General features: G+C 40.2%; 1 protein-coding gene across 1 annotated transcript in view; it reads left to right on the top strand.

Moving 5' to 3' along the window:
* Positions 1 to 20,883, top strand: part of LOC128741031 (uncharacterized) — a 160,341-nt gene that overhangs the window by 1,829 nt on the left and 137,629 nt on the right. Inside the window, exon 4 of the mRNA XM_053836607.1 lies at positions 2,522 to 2,740. Within this exon, the coding sequence (XP_053692582.1) occupies positions 2,522 to 2,740 (219 nt within the window). The remainder of the gene's footprint in view (positions 1 to 2,521; positions 2,741 to 20,883) is intronic.

The raw sequence follows: 20,883 nt of genomic DNA, 5'->3' as shown, positions 1-20,883 counted from the left end.
CAAAGCGGCATTTTTCGGAGATATGTGTGATAGATAGGAAAGAGCCCCAGAAACATTAATCTATTAATTATCAGAGATCCCCGCACTGGCTTTATTCTTAAACGGAATAAAAACACTTTCTGAACGACGCAACAATCACATTTAGAAAATTTTAACCTCAAGTCCCACTTGAAATCATAAAAATATTTTGACAAATACCCACATTCAGAAGTAAACGTGACCGTTGTTCATTTACTGATTAGTTAAAAAGCCCTACACAACGTCAAGGTTCAGTTTTATTGTGGGGAATTTAGAAATTCAGTGTTTTTAATACAATTCTCCGGTTCCGTATTCGTGGAATCATTTGACATTGTAACATACGCGGCAACTCAATTTATATCTCTAAAAGTGGTATATAATACATATTGATTCTTCACGTCTATTCATTCCAGTGCGGCTTTTCAAACCAATAAAGAGCAAAGTATACATTTCAGAAAATTCAGCATTTCATTGATTAAACTCAATCATCGATCATTTTAGTATGCAGGAAGCTAATCGTCTTCGCTAGGTTGTAGTCAAACAGTCAATTGGTTTTGATTTGTCAAAAAGGAACAATAAATTATTACATACATCGGCTTGCTTCCGAACTTATCTTTCGAACTTTCCAAAATCCGTTTTTTATGTTCATCCGGTATTACGCGAAGTTTATTGAGCACTCCTTTGGTGTTTCAGTCGAATAACCTGCAAATTATTATAATATATCTTTCTTTACACCCCAGTTCCGTGTTGAACATTAGTTTGGTTCATGTTCCAATTCATAGGATTGAACTTTGTTGACAAAAAAGAAGCCTTGAAATGGATCATTACCGGAGCCTACGGCCTTGCGTTGCAAAGTGAAAACAAGCATGATTGGGATTTTTAAATTCCTCATTCAATCGTGAATCACTCTTATGCAGCACCCGCCGGCAGCTAGCCAGGCTCGAGTGCGAACCGAAACGTTGCATGCATTAGCCTAGGCGTGAATGGAAGTGGAAAACATATTTTCCATATTTACACGCGGCTTAATCAAATGCGGATTTACCTACGGTACCGGCCTATCGTTTATAGCCAGCCGGCCACGCTTTTCGTGCGGATGGTTGGGTACTGGAAGGTTGCGCAGCTTGCGTCAGCGATATCCTGCTTTACCATCCGATTCGGGAGGGGGTACGCTCCGGGCGGAATAATAATCCGGTGCTTTTTGTAACCAACCAGGACCTCGTCCCTTGTATGGATTTCCGTCTTCTATCCCAGCATTAAAATTTCCTCCCATAATGCGAAAGGGAGGCAGGAAGCTGGGCGGAGTGCGACTATTTGTTTTATGATTATCATTAGCACGCGTGGAAATAATTTAAATTAATTCATTTTGCCTTTCGGAGGCACGCGATGAAAGAGTCATCTTCACTGGGGCGCAGCATCCAAAACGGAACGGTGTACCAACCGCCGAAGGTAGAGCAAGAGTGGCATGACATGACACGGTGTCTTTGTCAAGCTGCGACGCAGTCATCAAAACTTTACGAGCGTGCATAGCACAGATGGAGCCGACGCGTTGCACACCGGTTGACACGTGTCACGTTTTCCGCTTCGCCGGATCGGCGCGTGTGATTTGCCATTCATTAACGTTAATATGTTGTGCAGACGATTACGCTATTGTTCCTTCCGCATGCTAATTTGCTAATGTGGCGTTGTGCAGTGCTATCGAGGACATACGCGATGTCCTGGTGCGTTTTTACAGGTGTAATTTGTTTGACTGCTATTTTTTGGGCTTGACAGTCACAGATTAGTCGGTATAATTTATACATTATTATAGTAATAATTACAACGGAGGGAGACCCGTTTCTAAGATTTTTCTCAGCACTTTAAATAAAATGTTCACTGATTGTATCTCAATAAGGTTAAATTTAAAACAATTTATCCATACATTCTAGTGAAAGTTTAAAATCATTTCTGCACGGAACACAAAAAATAGCAGAATAGCAAAAGACAGCAAAAAAAGACTCACGCGAGGTGCCAAAAAGCCATCCAATATAATTGGACCCTCTCGGACGTATAATTTTTCAACCGGATAGCCTCTTACCTTTCAGCGCCGATTTGTACAACCAACCATTATAGGTTATCACCCACACTGCCACCGCTCGCTGCTGGCCTGACCCCGGCTGCCTGTGCCACTGCATTGCACTGCCCTAGTGGCCTCTTCTGGGTGGCAAACTAGCCAAATTTCGCGAACAACGTGAACCGTGGTCTGCTAGCCGGTTATCCACTTTTTGCACCGTATGCTGAAAATCACCGGATGAGCTATCATTGCGTATTCGTTCGGAGCGTGCTGACCTCTTTCCTGTTCTGGCCAGTAGAAGCCACTGTAACCACTTGCTCATTCCCGTTTTGGGGGTTACCATTTGCTGTGTGTCGGCTCCTAACCCGGCCAGCCCGGTATATCATGGCACCTGTATGGGCTTGCTATTGTGGTGGTCGATATAACCAATAACCTGTGCTGCTCCGGTTGCAGTCCGGTTGTTGGTGGATGGAATTGCTCGAACGTCGAATGGCCAGAAGCCCGATTTTATGGCGAATCTAAACGAAAATGGAATCCCCAACTGGTCGGTCTGCATACTCCCGGTCAGGTGTAAAGACATATTACACGGTCAAGCGGCGTTCCTCGGTCTCAGCTTCGGAGCTACGGCTCGGTCGTTGCAGGGCAACTATCGAGCGAACGACGACCACCACCGTTTGAGAGCTAGGTCGATGCTATCGGCGAGAAAATTATATATTTTCGGCAAATTATTGCCACAGTGTTGCAGCCGACAATGGCCACCAGTGGCAAGCGAATGGCAAAAAATAAAAAGGGAAAACCCATTCAGCAAAAGTGCCGGAGTGAAAAGTGGAACGAATGACCGAGAATAATCTGCGGGGAAAGCGCAATTCGTGCGCACCCGGGTGGAAAATGAGCCAAGCTCGTTGCCAAACCAAAAGGTAAATCTACCGCAATGATTCGAAGGCTTAGTTGATGCTGGAGCTGGAACACACAGGAAAAATCCTGCGGGTAGAATTGTCCCATGTCACAGTTAAGTTGTTGAATTCTAGAATATTGATAAGAAATATATCAATCATATTGTCACCATGGTAATTATTTACTAATTACGATTATAAAATTTTGGCATAACGCTAATTGGCATAATCCATTTGCAATACTCATAAGGGGTCATTTGGCATAATTCCTCAACATCTTTTTATGACCAAATGGTCGCTTTCCTGGATTCAGGGCGACAGCCACCGGCCGCGAGTGTTTTCTGGTTACCCGCAGTCGGTCTACTGATCTCAAGTATTTGCCTCCAGATGGGTCTGAACGAGCGCCAGCGAGGAAGGACAGATAGTTTTATTATGTTTCAGTAGTGGTTCTCATTATCAATTCCATAAAACCGCTAATAAAACTATAAGCTTAACTAGAACTTTCTGATGACCGCTGTAAAACTGCGTTCCGATCCGACTAAGTGACCCAATTTTTGAATTCAGCAGATTTTTATAATCTCTTTTTTAGAATCAGGTTATAAACTCAAGTAGTGTTATAAGACTCTGGTGAAACTAACAATAAAACCGATTATCCTTTTTGCTGCTTGACTGTCACCGCCATAATAAAATATTCGATAGAAATAAATTTTCAGCGATAAAAAATAAATTTTCAGCGTTGTCCGTAGTTGTGCGGCATATGCGCATTAAATTTTATCGTGCATATTGGTATGATAGGTGGCTAAAATCAAGGCGCCATCGAAATTTTGCAATTTTTAAGAACTAGTTCTTTTATTAAAATAAATGCATTCAATTAGTCAATCTCAATTTCTAGCAAAATCAGTTTAGCGGCATCCTGAAGCATGAAAACTGATTGATAATAACTTTCTTCTTCTGTAACTCACAATTTTCATTACTGAATTTTAGTTTGAAGGCTAAGAAAATACTAGAATGTGGCAATAGGACCTTGCATAATAAATGTTTTCGGTGTAATATTCTTCGTAATACCAGCAATAAATCTGTTTGGTCAAATTGTAACCATATTAGCAGCATTATAAAACTAACAGATTTATTACGGTTTGACAAGTAACCACAATAAGGTCAATTCTGTATTAATATTCCATATTGTATTGATTCGTCCTACCTACAGTAAGTTTATAAGAGATGTGGCATAGTCAACTAGTTTTATCGTGGTAATATAAGCAACCAATTTTATTCGAAAGAGATTCGAACATACGACGTTTGGGGATAGGAAAAAAGAAAAGTGAGAGAGAGAAAAAAATAAAAAGTGGCTTAAAAAATTAGAAAATAAACAAACACTTGGCATAATGGGAGAGAAAACGGGACATAAAAAGAGGAAAATGTGGAAAAGAAGAAAATAGCAGCGGAAAAAGAGAAAAAACGAGGAAAAAACGAGTAAACTGGACAGAAAACAAATAAAGAACGGAACAGGGAAGCAGCAAAACGAGAAAAGAAAGAACAACTATAAAGATAACGAAGATAACAAAAACGAAAAAGAGAATAAACGGGACAGAAAAGTACAAAAAATTGAGAAAAAAATATAAACAAGATAGAAAGATAGGAGTCAAGGGGGCCCTGTAGCCGCAAGGTTACCGAGTCGGCCTTGACAAGCGAGTGGTCGTGGGTTCGAATCTTAGTAAAATCAGGCCATTCGATGTTAAGTGACTTTAGCATGGGTTTATTCTCAGGCTCCTCCACATCCTTCCTACTACATTCTGCATTTACTAACAATGAAAGTCTCTTGCCAGGGCAAGTTATAAAAGTGGTACTTGCTTGAGGTGCGAATGAAGCCTCTTGTTCAAGTGCAAATTATAGCTTGTTCCGCTGAGTCTAGGAACGAGATTGGTAATGCATAAGTGGTAAGGAACACATAAGCATACACACATACACACCCTCACTCTGTGCTGAACTCTGCTTTACCGACCATGAAGCCGACCAAGTGATAATATCCACACACACACACATACACACACACACACACACACACACACACACACACACACACACACACACACACACACACACACACACACACACACACACACACACACACACACACACACACACACACACACACACACACACACACACGCACACACACACACTCACAAAAGATTGGAGTTAAAACATGAAAAGAACACGAAGTTCGGAACAAAAAAAAAGGAAAAAAGTTGAAACGGTACAAAAAACGAGACAAGAAAAGAAGGAAAACGGGCCCAAAACGAGGAAAAATGGAAGAAATAAACCAAACGCGGAACAAAGGACAATCAGTACTCAGACGAAGGACAAAAAACGGAACAGGAAAAGAAAAAAAGATAACGGGCAGAAAAAAGAAAAATAAACAAGTGAGCAAACGAGGAAAAACGAAACAAGAAAAGTTATAGGGAGCATGAAACAATTACAACATCTTATGTATAAAAATGGATTTTTGTCTGTCCGTATGTTCCTTATAGAATCGAAAACTACTGAACCGATCGGCGTGAAAATTTTCATGCAGGGATTTTTAGGGCCGAGGAAGGTTCTTATGACGGTTAGAGACCCGTCCCCCACTAAGAGGGAGAGCCATACAAATGAAATACAAATTTCCTTATAACTCCAGAACTAATCAAGCAAATGGAACCAAATTTGGCATGTGAAGATTTTTGAAAGCAAGATTTTTTTTCTATGGTGAATTAGGACCCCTTCTCACTTTAGGAGGGGAATTATGACCCCCCCCCCCCCTATAAGATGGGGGCTCCCATACAAATGAAATACAGACTTTCTCATAACTAGAGAACTAATCAAGCAAATGGAACCAAATTTGGCATGTGGGGGATTTTCTAGGCAGGATTTTTTTTATGATGGTTTGAGACCCCTCACCCCTGTGGTAGGGGAATGAGGACTCTCATACAAACAAAACAGAAATTTTTGCGTTACTTAAAATTTAATCGAACTAAAATAAAATTACACTTTTAATACCTCGATATAGTAGACCCCTCGTTCACCAAGGGGCCTAACAGGTTCAAAAAAAGTTAAATTTTGAGCAAACCTTGAGATCTATATCATGTGATATTTCATAAATTTGCCATGAAACAACTTACAAACGGCTCGGGTCTGTAAAGAAGAAGAACAGGGCTTCCAAATGGAGTAAAAAAAATTTTGGCGGCCATCTTGGATTTGGTCGCCATTTTGGATTTTATCAAAAAATCGCCGTTTTCACCATGAGCCCCCCAACCGATTTTAATTTTAAGACCACCATCGGAAAGCTGAGAAAAAATGCTATAAAGAACATTCATAAAATTACATATGTAAAGGCATTAAACAAGCGAAACAATTGCCCCGTTTCAGCGAGAATTACTCATAAAAGAATAAGTTGGCATAAGGGAAGAGTCGAAATAAGGTTCCAATGGGAAAAGAGGTACGTGTATCTTGCGTTTGTATTTCTTGGGCCAAAAACAGTTCTACAAGTGGTTGAACAAGAGGTGGTTTCTGAAAGGGTGATGGGGTGGCCATTGACAACGAGGAGGTTCAAAAATGTAAAAAAAAGGCTTTGGCTCGCTTTATAGGGATTACCGAAAGGATTTACAAGTGCTGGTGGGTAACAAGAGAGGAGAGCTGACAAAGGGGGTAGACATATTCAAATGAAGAAAAATAGTTTTGTTTCTTGGACTCTGAGAATTACCTTTACAATAACAGATGTACAAGTGACTGAGAGATAAAGAGAACCCGAGTAAGATCGGGCAATTCACTAGTTTTAAATAGACCGACAAGTCCAAGTTCAGGTTCGAATTCAAACTCAAAGTCCACGGGTGGGTGCATACCATGGCACATTCCCCGTCTTTTCTATAGAATTTACTGTAAAAAATGATCTTGGTGGAACTCAGAGGCCTGCTGTTTTAATCTAATCCGCCGAAAATTTTGCGATTAGTATATTAATTGCGTAAGAAAGATCCACTCAGGTAGAAAATCGAACATTTTGTATAGGATGTTCATATCGCTTGGCTTGATCTAGGCGAATAAACAAACGTCAGTTGGAAGACCTCATTAGACAAAGCTACAAAAAGAGCATAGAATCAATGGACGTTTAAGGGCGAATCGAATGTACTAATGTAACACATTAGGCCATATGAATAAATGAGTTAGAGCAAATGCTCCCATACGATTTAAACGAAAAAAAAACAAAGTAAACTGTTTTATTCATACGACCTATTATTGGGTTAGTTCCGAGAGTACATTCTGCAGACTCATAATCTGCTCCGTGGATTTCAAACCGGTGTGCGATTCAGTTAAACGAAATGTGCCATAGCATTAAAATGATCCGCATAAGCTTGATAGATTAACATTACATGTACGGAACTAGAATGTGACATATATTTAAGAGCAACCGCGAAGCTGGCTGTGGAAGAAGCTCTTATACCTTTTAAGAGATTTTTTGCGAAGTAGGAGTTATTTGTCAAACTCTGCCAAAGGTATTTCAACCCTGATTGTAATAATAAATAGCTGACGGTTGTGACAAATGTCATAACATCAACTATATTAGAGGTGCTATTTAAATGAAATATTCGTTGAATACTGTTAAAATATGTCGTTTTATTTTCGAATCCCTGCTGGAGAAGACTATTATGCTCAATCATTCTTATGAACTTTCTTTATAGTTAATCTAACTATGTATTTTGATTAAAGTTTCTTTTTATTGTTATAGCTTCCAAATTTACTATTCCACATCAGTCACTTAGGCGGTTATCTTCACCTGTGAGTCGATTACATTCAGATCGCACGTTTCCACCCCCTCGCTCGCGCAGATCCTTACGGCGGCGGGGGGATGCAATCGAAAGGCGAACCTGCACACTGTATATGTAAGCATCCATCCAGCTTGAACCGGGGTGGAAAATAGTTCACTCCACTATTTTCTTACCGATCCTAAATGGGGCAACCGTGGCGGTGCCGTGGTTGGCATCCGCTGCTTAGAAGCTTGTTACGTTCATTCATCGGATCTCAGGTTGCACAGCAGCGCAAGCCACCTAACTAGAAAATTGCTGCATAACACTGCACAGCACCGACGACCGTAGTTAGACCGTAGCCAACTATTCCGGAGTTGGTCGTTAGCACCAGCAGCAGAAGCGCCAGAGCAGGCAAACGGCCAGGTGGCATCCTGTTTGTGGCAAAGCGGTGAAAATGGAATTAAAACACTTGCGGTTCGCAAGCTCCGGTTGTTCGGCGAGGGGATTACGGTTCAGTATCCGGAGCAAGCATTAGAGCCGGAGCGAACCGCCAAGCAATTATGCTGTTGTACTTTTTGGTGGGCTGAAAAACGGATTACTTATGGCAAATATTTTGCCTGCAAGCGTAGAAGCATGAGAGCAGAAAGCTGCAGTTATGATTTTTTTACTCTCTCTATATATGTATGTATAGCTACTGAATATTCAATTTCCGCTTTCATTCAACCATGTATGATGGAAGATGATAGGATAACGGTTGGCTTTGAATCATGAAACGCGTAATCCCTTCCAATAATCTCTGAACAAAATTCAATAACATAATGTACCTGCGCTGGTACATAATGGTATCTCATGACAATGAATTCCTCAGCCACATTCAGCTTCGAATTTTTGGATACTTTGCCCTGGCGGGATGTCCCCGGACGGAAAGATTCTGTCGTCAGACCGATCCTCCACCAGTCAGTCGTGAGTCGGTCAACGCGCTGGGGAGGAAGTACGAAGCCAAGGCAACGAGCAAAAATTGGCATTGAATAACTTTTGCTTTGTGCTTGCCGAGAGCGCTATAAAAGACATTTTTTCTCTGTCATCGCCTTCCGCCACAATATCCTTTGGGATTTTTCTTCCGTTTTCCGTTCGTCCGGATTGTGCCGGCGCACACTGTGTGATCTGCTGCTGGGGATGAATCTGTTTTCGTTTGATGTTGCAGAGGGCTTCAAGCAATTGCACTTCTCGAACTGATGTCACTTTCGGTTTTTTTGTTCCTCAAAAAAATATGTATTCAGACGAAGTGGATAACGAAGAAAGGAGAACCCTGTTAAGTAAAATATTTGCAAGCATGAATTAATCACAATCAGTTTTAAAACATTTCCGTCAAGTAATGTGACCCAAAGGAACAACGGTTCTTTTGGAATTGTAAGTAATAATAATTTTATTAAATTCCGCCTCAGAATGATTCCAGGATAATTTTCCATATGCGTTTCCCGAGCCGAGTTCATGCTCCGGACGGCTGCTGGCTTGCAGGATGTTGCTTCTCTCGTCGAACAAGCAAAGTGTTTGTTCTATTTTTTCTTCTCCCACAGCCCCATGAGACCAGGCACACATACGGGCGCGGGTTGGCGGGCGGTCACGGCAGAGCACTTGAATGTTTTGTAGACAGCTTTCTTACCACCGACTCCGCTTCCGCCGAGAGACCGGTTTCTTCTATACAGTGCGAATCAACAAGCCGCAAGCTGGTTGTGGGAAAATCGTTGGATCGTAAGGAAAAAAACGCTTTCTCACCGTGCACTGGTGGAAGGTGGAGGGGGAGTAACGAGGTTGGTAAAGCGGAAGTGTGGTAAACGAGGGTAAATTGTCTTAACCTACGGCGTCGTTGAACCCTTCTTGCGTGGCAGTCCGCTTTGTGATGTGCGGGTGGAATTGACTCTATTGTAGGAGTGTGTGGAGGTGGGGGGAAAATAAGATTGGGTAGATTGAAAGGTTACGTTTAATGGATTTGTGGGAAAAGGATGTATTATACATTCAGTTTTTAGAATGGGATCAGTGAATCTTGATGTCGGTACTGAGTGGTAGGTAGCAAATGTTGAAAGATTGCATGTGGAATTTATTCTCCCTTAATAGAGTTGAATATTATTATGTAACGCGCTTATTGAGGCACTAATCCAAACTAAAACGATTGTGAATGAGTCGCAAATATCTGAATTTTACCAATTCTAATGTTTTGAAATTTGAAAGCTGCTCGCTTCCCCACCAAACAACCGTTACATTTATTTGCTATCTAGCTATCACTTCTGGAGTGCAGCTGATGTGATAAACCATTTTCTTCCTGAATACTATCTCTTTTCTGCATTTGCCAAGTGCGCTATTCTCTTATGCCAAGTAATGAGGCTCATATGATTTCCATCTATTGCTAAGCAATCGACTTGTATCGACTTGTATTCGTTGAAAACGTAAAGGTGAAACAATCCGTCGACAAACTTCCCCGAAGTAACAACCTTGCTTAAACCTTCCTAAAAATGTCCTTTTCGTAAAAGTAATTCGTTTATTATTTGTACTCAACGGTGCTCCGCTACGGTACTTTGGACGTTCCTATCAATTATCCCCGCGCAGTTATGCCCTTTTGGGTATCGGTCTCAGTCAGCAAACTTATTTCTTTTGCATTACCTATGCTTTTTCATCAGCGGATATTTGTTCTTGTAGTGTCCAATTCCATTGGATTGGAAACATGTGCCGGTCAACGTTTTAGATTTCGGTATAATTGTTTTGGTTTTTCTCTTCTTTAGGATCATCCACTTCTGCGTCCTGGAATTTACGAGTTATTTACGAGGTTAAATCTTTGGTGATACTTTGATGAATTTGTATTTCGTTCGAGAGCGTCTCTTTGGTATAATGGTTTTATGGTACGTTTTCACTAGAACGCCCATGACTTCCTAGGCATATTCTAAACCGATGATCGTATTCAGTACTTCGTTGTTGATCAACATAACAAATTCGTTCATTTTTTCTGTTTTACTTATCTTTGACAGTAGTCCAACGTAAATCATTTCTTATTTAAGAAACTTCGATGTGGGGCCATATTGTGTAGTTCAATTACTGAGTGGGACTCTAACCAACACTCTCTCGATTTGCGCCCAAGTGTTTTGACAATTAAACTATCAGTACACGACACCCTATATGCAGCAGGTGGAGCGTATGGTGTGTACGTACGAATGGTTACTCTGGAATGATCAAAACTAGATGTAAGATTAGGTGTCGTGTACTGACAGTTTAATTGTCAAAACACTTGGGCACAAACCGAGAGAGTGTGGGTTAGAGTCCCACACAGTAATTGAACTACACAATAGTTTCGCAATATCATCCAGTCTACCATTCTTCCTCACCAAACGCTCCTCCATCTTTAATAAAAAGTTCGTCCATGGCTTCAATACCTTCGTTTAGTCGCTTCAGCAGCATTTCCTTTCTCTTCGCCTCTTGCTCAGAAGTAGCTCCTTCTACTGCTTTGTAGAACGCTTACCTCTTCGGAGTCCGCAATAGAGTGTGCATCAGCTGTGGTAACGTGCGCTCGAGTGTGCCCCTCCCGGCAGTGTTGCCAGACTTTGCTGAGGAAAAATCTGTAGTTTTATCACCGAAGAAAGGGTTACATTTTCGTTTCAAAATCCATAAAGAAGCGAAATCTAATGTAATTTCAGTTTGAATTAAACGAAATTAAACCGATATTTATGCTTTATTTGCAGGTTTGCTAGTATTGTTTGTTTGTTTGTTTTGCTGAAAAGAGTTTCTAGAGTTCCGTTTAACACGGATTAACCCCGCTTTTTAGTCTGCCTCAGTAACACTTTGGGTTTTATTACACTCTTATGATGGCATTTAAGACCAAAATTGGTCATGAAAACCGCCATAAGAGTACAATAAAACTCACATTGTTGCTTGGGTGCTTTAGCATTCATTGTCGTTGTTCTGCTGTCGTTGGATCGTCTCTTCATCGTCTTTTTACATCTATCTTCAGTCTTTGCGTTGTTTTTGACGTAGGACTACGTCTTACGGCAAGTTTTGAGATAGGGTGTCATTCCAAAAAATCGAAAAATGCGAGCGTCACGAAAAATGAAAGGTTTTGAGCGCTAATAGCTCAGCGGTTTCCCGATCGATTTTCAATATTCTTACACCAATCGATCGGAAAATCTTCTAAGAATTGACCCAAATAAAGAAAAGTATGGATTCTTAATGTTGGACTATTGAAAAATTGAAAATAATGAACCTATGTTTTACCAGAATTCTCGCTCCGTGATTGGTTGGAAGATTCTTTACGTTGATCTAAACCTATATCAATTTGATATCTGTGCTTGGGAAGTAAACCAAAACAAGTGATCAAGTTTCCTCAATTTAACAAGATTTCTTAACACCGCGGTTCAACCTAGACCATTTTGATGTCCTTGCTTGGGAAATACGCCAGAGAGAGTAACAAAGCCCCCTCGTGCCAACATATTTCTTACAAACTCGATTAAACCTAGTCCAATTTGATGCCTGTGTTAGGGAAGTGTGCCAGAAAAAATGACAAGTTCGTTGTCTCAACAGATCGCAAATTCTTTACTGCGAGACGATTAAACCTAGGCGAATTTGATATCTGTGTTGGAAAATGTGCTACAGCTGTAGTGTTCGGTTACAATATGACTCTGTAGGAATACGCATGCTTGCCGTTTCAGTAGAAGTGTAGTGGAAAGATGTGCTGTTGATAAAATAGGATTGAATTGGTAAACTCCCTTCAACGTGGGAAACCATGCATAATAAAAACTATCTTTAATTTCAGTAAGGTAGCAGGAAAGCAATAGTATGTGTTCTTGATTTTGTTAAATTGTTTTCAAATGCACAATATTTTGAGAATTGAACGTATGCAATGTTACTACTTTGATAAATGTTACATACAACGCATGTAGCATGTATATATGTTGCATATAGCATGTATACATGAAGAATCAAATGATTACAAGCATGAATACATGCCACTATCCCTACAAAGAGACTTACGTAGTCCTGTGTTACCTTTATATGCGGTCGTGTCTTGTACACAACCCCTCTGATTTTTTGTTATTTCTCTTTACATTTTTTATCACTTTTTTGGCGTTTCTTCAACGTCTTTTCATCGTATGTTTATCATCTTTCGTATTTTATTTTCATCAACTTTACGCCTACTTTTGCTGTCTTTTCGCCATCCGCTCTTCGTCTTAAGGTCATCTATTTGTTGCCTTTCCGTCGTTCTTATGTTAGCGATTATTATGTTTTTGATATCTTTTTATTTTTTCGACGCGTACTCCGTCGAATTTTTGTTAGCGTACTCCGTCGTATTTATATGACCTTTTCGCCATATTTGCATCACATTTTCGTTGTCTGATTGTCGTTTGTTGACCGCCGTTTTTGCATGTTTCTTCACATTTTTTCTATGACTTTTTTACCGTTGTTGTCGTTTTTTGGCTGTTATTTGCCGCCTTAATTTTGGCATTATCATTTTGTCGATTTTCCTCGTGTTTTTTGCATCTTTGCTACCTTTTTTTGTCATTTCACCACCTTTATTGTCACAGTGTCATTTTAACACAATGCCATTCTTACATGTAAAAATGACAATCAAAATGTTTTTTTACTATCGATCCGTCGAGTTCAGTTCGTCTTTCAGTCCTGTATTTGTTGTCTTTTTTGCATACTTCACCGCTTTTGTTGACAACTTATTACCAGTTTTAAGCTGTTTTGGCCCCCATTCCTTACCTTCATCGTATTTTTATGTTATTTCTGTCGTCTATTCGTCGCTTCTCAAATTCCATTTTTGGTATTGTTCACCGATTTTTTGGAAGTTTTAGTGACTTTTTTGTTGCTGCATTGGCGTCTATTCGTCGTCATTTAATCGACTTGTTTTCATTGTCTTTTTGTTCCCTTTTCGGCATTTTTCTTACGTCGTTTTGTTTGTTTACAATGTTCTTTTTATTCATTCTTTCGTCATATTTCTGCATATTCACATGTCTTTGTTGCCTTTTAACGCTTTTTAAACGCCTTTTCTGTTTTTGTTGTCGTTTTTTCGTCACCTTGTTTTTGCAATGTGTTTCGTCGTCTTTTGTAATTTTCTTGCAGTATTTACTCCGGATTCGTCGTCTTTTTGTGATCTTTTTGTCGTCTTCTTGTTATCATTATATCGTATTTTTGTTGTCTTGTTACAATCTTCTTCTTTTTAAACATCTGTTTTTGGCAATTTTTGATGCTGCTTTCAATGGTTTGTTGCTGTTTCGGTGTCTTTTCGGCGGCATTGCGTAGTTTTTATACATGTTTTGTTTAGTTTCTTATGTTTTTATGCTTTTTTATTGTCGTTTGATCACTTTTTTGGCATATTATCAGCAGCCTGTTTGTTGTTCAGACAAGAAAATCGTTTCGTTTTTACTGTCTTCTTGTAGTTCTTTCGTCGTCTTTCAAGCATCTTTTTAATCATTTTTTGTCGCTGTTTTACCGTACCTTTATCGTCTTTTCATAGCCTTTTTTGCATCCATTTGTCGTTTTAATTGTCTTTTTTGAATTTATTGTTGTTCCTCTGGCGTTTTTTTCCGCGTCTTTCATTCCATTTTACCGTCTTTCATCGTCTTTTCATCTACTCGTCATCAATTTTTCGTCGTTTTCCCATCACTGTCTTTTTGTCTTCTCTTTGTTATCTTCTCTTCGTATAAGTTACCATATATCTTTCGTCTTTTCAGGATTTTTTTGCCATTATTTTGTTGTATTTTCGTCCTCTGTTCGTCGTTTGTTGTCGTTTGCTTTTTGTCGTTTACTTTTTGTCGTTGTTTGGCTTTTTTCGTCATCTTATTGCTATCTTTTTGACGCCTTTTCGCCGCCTTGACGACATCTTTCTGTAGTCTTTGTCATTTTTTTCCTTGTTTTTTTTTGTGTTTTTCTTTTGTTGCTATTTTGGCGTCTTTCAGGCGTATTTTAGCCATCTTTACATAGCTTCTCTGTCTCTTTTCAGCGATTTGTTGTTGTATTTTATCGTCTTTTATGGTCTTTTTGATTGATTGTCTTTTGTCATCTTCTTTTCCAATGGCTTTTTCGCCAATTTGTCATCGCCTTTTCATCTTCTTTTCAGTAGTTTTTCTGCTGTTTTTTCGGACACCTGTTCGTCGTCTAATTATTGCCTATTAGCTGTCTATTTGACGTTCTTTCGTCATCTTATTTTTGTCTTTTCTTCGTATTCGTTGTCTTTTTGTCATCGCTTTGTCATATTTTTGTTATATTTTCATCGTATTTTTGTCAGTTGTTCATTTTGTTGCATCTGTTTCTTGTCTCTTTGTTACTTTAATGGTGGCTTTTGCCATTTTGGTCGCCTTTTTTTGCTGTTTTGACGTCTTTTCGTCGTCTTTTTTCATCATTTTTGTTTCGTTTTGTCAGTTTTTCCCATTTTTCGTCATTCTATTTGCTGTCTATAAAATAAAATTTTTATCTTATTACTGCCTTTTCGTTGTTCTTTTGTCATCTTGTTGAATATATTAGTCATCTTGTCGTCGTCTTTTTTGCATATTTTGTCGCCTTATTGTCACTGTTTTAGAGTACAATGTTCATTTTGTTTCCGACTTATTATCATTCACCGTATTTTCTTCAAATTTTTATCATATTTGCACTATCCTTTCATCACTTTGTCATTTTTGAACCGCACTTTCGTAGTCTTTTATTCGATTGTAGACATCCTTTTAACTTTCTTTGTTGTGTTTTCTGAAGCTTTACATATTCAACAGTTTTTAATTATGACGCAGAAGAAGCTAATTTTTTCCTGTACTTCAACCAGGTAAATGTCAGTATTACTATTAGTTTGTATTGACTACGATCAGCCAAGCCGGAAGCCCGAGCCAAAGCCTGCGAGTGCGAGTGAAGAATACCGTGCCATCAACACATACAACGATGAAGAATTCTATTGGCCGTCAAAGTTAAAATTGCAACTTTGGATTGTCAGCATCGCAACTTACTTTACTTCCTCTACTAGCAGAGCCGGCGTGGCTCTTGCCGTATCAAGAATCCCTCTCCATTGTATTCGGTCCTAGGCTACGTCACCAATTCGTGTGTCGTCTCGACACACGCAAGTCGGCTTAAACCTGGTCGAGCCAACTAGCACGTTGTGGCCCTCCCAAATTTCATCCGGTGTACGATAGGAATCTCTTCAAGCAGTGCGTTAATAAATCTTTCCTTTTTTATTAATCACTCATAGAGTAGTAAACTCTCTTTGCTATTCTGTTCGTAAAGTTTATTTAAGTTTACCTTTTCTGTAAAGTTTATGAACGTGAGTTTCAGTTCAGCAGTCTTACTGCAACAGGATCAAAGAATCTGACGTCCCATGAGTGAATTGAACTCGGGTATTATCTGGTTTACTACCAAAAATATCACGTTCAGCAGCAGTGCTAAAACAGTGTCGAAAATACTGAATCCCAGCTTTTCTTCCGTCAGTTGCCGCTAGGTACGGCATCACCAGTTAACCACTGGATACGTCGACTTACAATTTACTACTGGGCTAGTTAACCACTGGTTCTAAAATCAACTAACAACTGATTGTTTTAAAACCGGAATATTCTTCCTCGGATTAGCCAACCTAATCCGTCCAAAACCTCTGGTCTCCACTAGGATGATCGCAAGGTATACGGCTGGGCCAATAACCTGTTGACCTTGGTGAAATAATAAGCATGATTACTTCTGTCTAACTATACACCTGAGCAAACAATACTTAAAACCTAAACAAGAATGGTTCTATGTCACTCCGTGGAACTACGTTGACATCTGACGTACTTCTGATAGCTGATATTCTTTTGAAAACGTGTAATAGTCAAGCGTATAACAGTTCCCCTGTTCTCACAGAACGAAAAATTGAAACGAATATTTATTTCAACAATGACGGAGTGGTTGCTGGGCCTTACTTGCCCTATTCTTATGAAAGGACATCCACTCGAGTGTAAAAATATCGAGGAATTGCTCAATTCAGGTGCTCTCTTGTACCCTGTTCTGCAAAGTCTTTTGTCGGCAAGTAACAAGCTGGTTATTGTGAGGGTCACTCCACGACGGATCAGATGTTCAGATCATCAGACAAATTCCGAGAGTAAAACTTGCAGATTCATCAACTGTTTATTGGCTTTAAGGCGGCGTACGATTCGGTCAAACGAAATAATCTGTGACAGATAATGGAAGAGCAAACCCACTTACAAATTTTAAACCTTCCTGGTTTATTGATCTGAAACTTACAACCATGAAAGTAAATTTGCGATGGCCATAAGGCAGAGTTAATTCGCCATCATTAATTAGCTTACCAACATCGAGTTTAAAACTGCAATTGTACCCTTAAGTGCAATTGAATTTTATTTAAATTACAATTTCAAACACCTTTTCACTGAGCTAACAAAAATACACAAAAAACACAGATGCGGAAGAGCTGGAAACTTTTCGCCAAACACACACTCAGCTCAAACATTCAGAATGCATACAGGCAAATGAAAAGTAAACAGCGAGAGGAAATTCATTTTCCGACATTTGCGGTGTTGTGCAAACAACGGGAACCCACTAGCGGGCACGTGGGGCGCGATACGTGTTTTCTTTCGTCGTATTTCCGTCAATCAATATGTCGATTAATGGAAATGTTGAATTTTTTTTTCTCGTTCTCGAACAACATAATCAAATCGACTTCCAATCATCATTGCCCGATGCTGCATCACTGTTGTAGGAAACTATTTTTAATTAACTTCCTTTGCTCGGCCCAGGCGAACTGAGGCGAGGTATATCGATTTCAGTGGAAAACGACGACGGGCAGTTTGATATAAATTGATAGAAAAAGTGAAGCGAACCGGAAAGTAGACACGTAACAGCGCAAAACCACACCGAATACTCTCGCTCTGTTGTTAAATAATATTTATCGAAGGAAATATTCGCTACAGCGCCGCATCGCATCGCAAACATTGCAACTGTTCCGTCCGCGCCGATGGCACAGGAACTCAATTAGACGACGAGCTCACGGATTCCTCATTTATCATCATCATCATCGCGCTGTTGTGGATTCGCTGTTGAGGTATCCTCGGCGTGCCGTATTTCCGAAGCACCATCAGGCCATCATCGCTGACGCCCAGCAATTTGGCCAAGATGAAGTGCTCAATTACACTCCCGGGACGACGGCGACGGCGACGACAACGACGGTGAGGAAGAGGAGAGAAGCCCGGTTCCGTCCGGGCAAACAGGATCAGTACAGTGAACGGAAAAGGAATTCCAATTAAAAGTAATGAGAATTGATTTGTTTACTGAAGTTGGGATAATTTTTTGACTTCGTGCGAAGCATCGCCTCAGCATGTTTTGTTTCCGTTTGAAGTAGTTTCAACTTTCCTGAAAATGTGTACTGAATTAAGGGAAAACATTATGATCAGACTGGTTTATTTTAACCCCCGGACGATCATAACGATATAACCAATGGCTGTCGATTTTAACACTGTTGAAGTGACAGGCGGCGAGTGTTGCCCTTGTTCCTCCTCAGACGCTTTATTTGACCATTAAAATTTACGATTCTCATTGGGGAAATTCAATCGTTAAAAAGTACTCTCCTAGCTCTTTCGACTGCTTTTAACTGTAGAGGACCTTCTGAACAGCGAACAAACACGCGTCCGTCTGGCCGTGCCATTATCTTCCGAGAACTTGCACCATATGGGATCGTCGTCGGTTGAACCATTTCTCAAGAAGTCACAGCATTTATTTTCCACCAGGGAAAGAGTAAGAAAAACGGGGATATACGGCGAAAGAATTGATGTGTACAAGTGTGCACAGCCGTATTTGTGTGTGCGTCTGGCCAAACAAAGGAGAAATTTATGGATTCCTTGGAGGACTACGAGACTGCAAACCGTCGCGTCGCGACGGCTCATCCTGCGGAATGACTTTATCCTTCCGACCGAACGAGGTCGGGCTTGCATTCTCTAAATACCAAGTGGAGCGACCATTTTATCGTCGAGATCGAGAGGTAATAAAAATAAATTTCTATTGGCTGCTGCGAGTGTGGTCTCCGGGCGGTGGGCGGCGGAAGGATGAAGATGAGATTTTCCCAGCCTGTTTGAAACGGTTCGCTGGGGTTGAAAACAAAATTGCAATTTGATCTCTCCTAGTGTCTGAAGTAATTTATTGCTAAATTGTGACGTTATGTTGGAGATTCTAGATTCGATTTCCTCCAATCAACTCAAGCACGATCGGAAGTATCAATTACAATTCAATGTCATCGCCATCACTATAAACCATCCTGAAAAGTAATAATTCAGTTCATATAATAAATCCTCTTCTCTATCTCCTCCCCGGACATTTTTACCATATCTCAATCCTGCGTCAACGATTCACCAATCCACCTAGGGTTGAGCCTACTTCTGCAAACACCCCGGGATAGCTTTTATTTATGGCCGCTCAACTTACTTCATCACGAGCCCCGTAGTTCCGCTTCTAGCGCTTTCCAACGGCTTTCAAGATGACACATTCCTAGCCCATAACTCATGTTTTGATCCACCCGGAAACGGCGGCCCTTTGTGCGTTAGGCGTCGCCGCCGCCGGTTGAGTCTGTTCACACCGTCTGTCACCGGAAGCAAACGGACAAGGACTCTGTCGGTCGGTCGGTCGGTCGGTGGCTTTCGACACTCTTTATTTCACACCTCGCAGCAAGTGGGCTATTTATTGGCCTCCTATGCCGCCGTGCCGACTGTATCCAACCGGCTTTTGCTTCCTTTCCCTTTACGAGAGTGCGAATGCGGATGCGGGTGTGACAACTCTCCGGTATCTTGCAGCGGGGACCCTAAGGCAACTGACCCCGGGGCCACTCGGAAAAGTTGCAGCAGCGCTGAACAAACAAGCAAACAAACAACCGTACAGAGGCAAGTCCTGCGGAATACAAATAGTGCAAGTATGAATTCGAATTATTGCAAAAAGTTTTACGTATCGACGAGCTGTGGCGGGTTTCAGACTTGAAGTGGGGGCGGAAATTTGCTTTCAAACCAGCATCAATGTTCGATGTCACTGGAGAGTGAAATAGGGTAAGATGCTCTTCTTTTATTTTATTTTATTTTTAGCAATCCGATCACTTATGATACGGAAACACTTTCTTTTCGATTGAGAGAAATAAGAAATTTTCATTCAATTCAATTCCATTCACCAGCGAAAATAAAATAAAATTGGTTCGCCTGTTTGTAAATGACTTCCTATTCATTTGTGCGCTACCGAGTCGAGTCGAGTCGCAAGGAAAAGTTTGATATTTTGTTTACGGTACAAAACCACCAAACGATCATTGCACTACAGATCGGTACCGACCCGACGTACCTGCAGGGTGCAGCATAATATCGGTGTAGTAATATGGCAATTGCGGTTGAAAACTTTGCCCTCTAGCTGCAGTTCGTTTAGTCGATGTACCGCTTTGCCGATGTCATTCGGTTAGTTTTGAAAGCGGTTTTGGTATAAAATTATTTTGTTGCGAGAATTTTATGAATACATTGACGTTTTCGGTTCAAAATATTGAAGTAGGAATTGTTTTGAAACGAAACTGGTCAGAAACAAATGGTTTGGATGAAAATTTCAACCAGTCTTCCGATCGGCCTCGAAAATCAGTTTTTTAACAAATTTATTTTAACTGTCAAATTTCAGCTCTAAATGGAACTCCAAATAAGAAAAATTTCAAGATACACATCCACATGGGATATTTGGTTGCACTTGATGAATCTTTTTACTGCCATTTGTATAGACTTTTTTGGCATTCCTTGTCATTATTTTGCCGCCCTTTGATGGTCTCCTAATCGCCTCATCTATTTGTAGTCTTTTTATCGTGTTTTATAGTTTTTTTTACATTTTTATATCTTCTTTGTCATTTTCTAGGTGTCTTTTCTTCGTATTATTGTTGTCTTTCGTTTTTTCGTCTACTTGTCATCACATTTTCCTCATCTTTCATTCGATTCTCGACTCCTTTTCACTATCTTTTGTCTTTTTTTGCTGTCATTTCTTTGTAGTCCATCAGTCAGTCAGTCAGTCAGTCAGTCAGTCAGTCAGTCAGTCAGTCAGTCAGTCAGTCAGTCAGTCAGTCAGTCAGTCAGTCAGTCAGTCAGTCAGTCAGTCAGTCAGTCAGTCAGTCAGTCAGTCAGTCAGTCAGTCA

The sequence above is a fragment of the Sabethes cyaneus genome, chromosome 3, assembly GCF_943734655.1.
Source record: "Sabethes cyaneus chromosome 3, idSabCyanKW18_F2, whole genome shotgun sequence".
Classification (NCBI taxonomy): domain Eukaryota; kingdom Metazoa; phylum Arthropoda; class Insecta; order Diptera; family Culicidae; genus Sabethes; species Sabethes cyaneus.
This window is presented reverse-complemented; position numbering and strand designations above follow the sequence as displayed.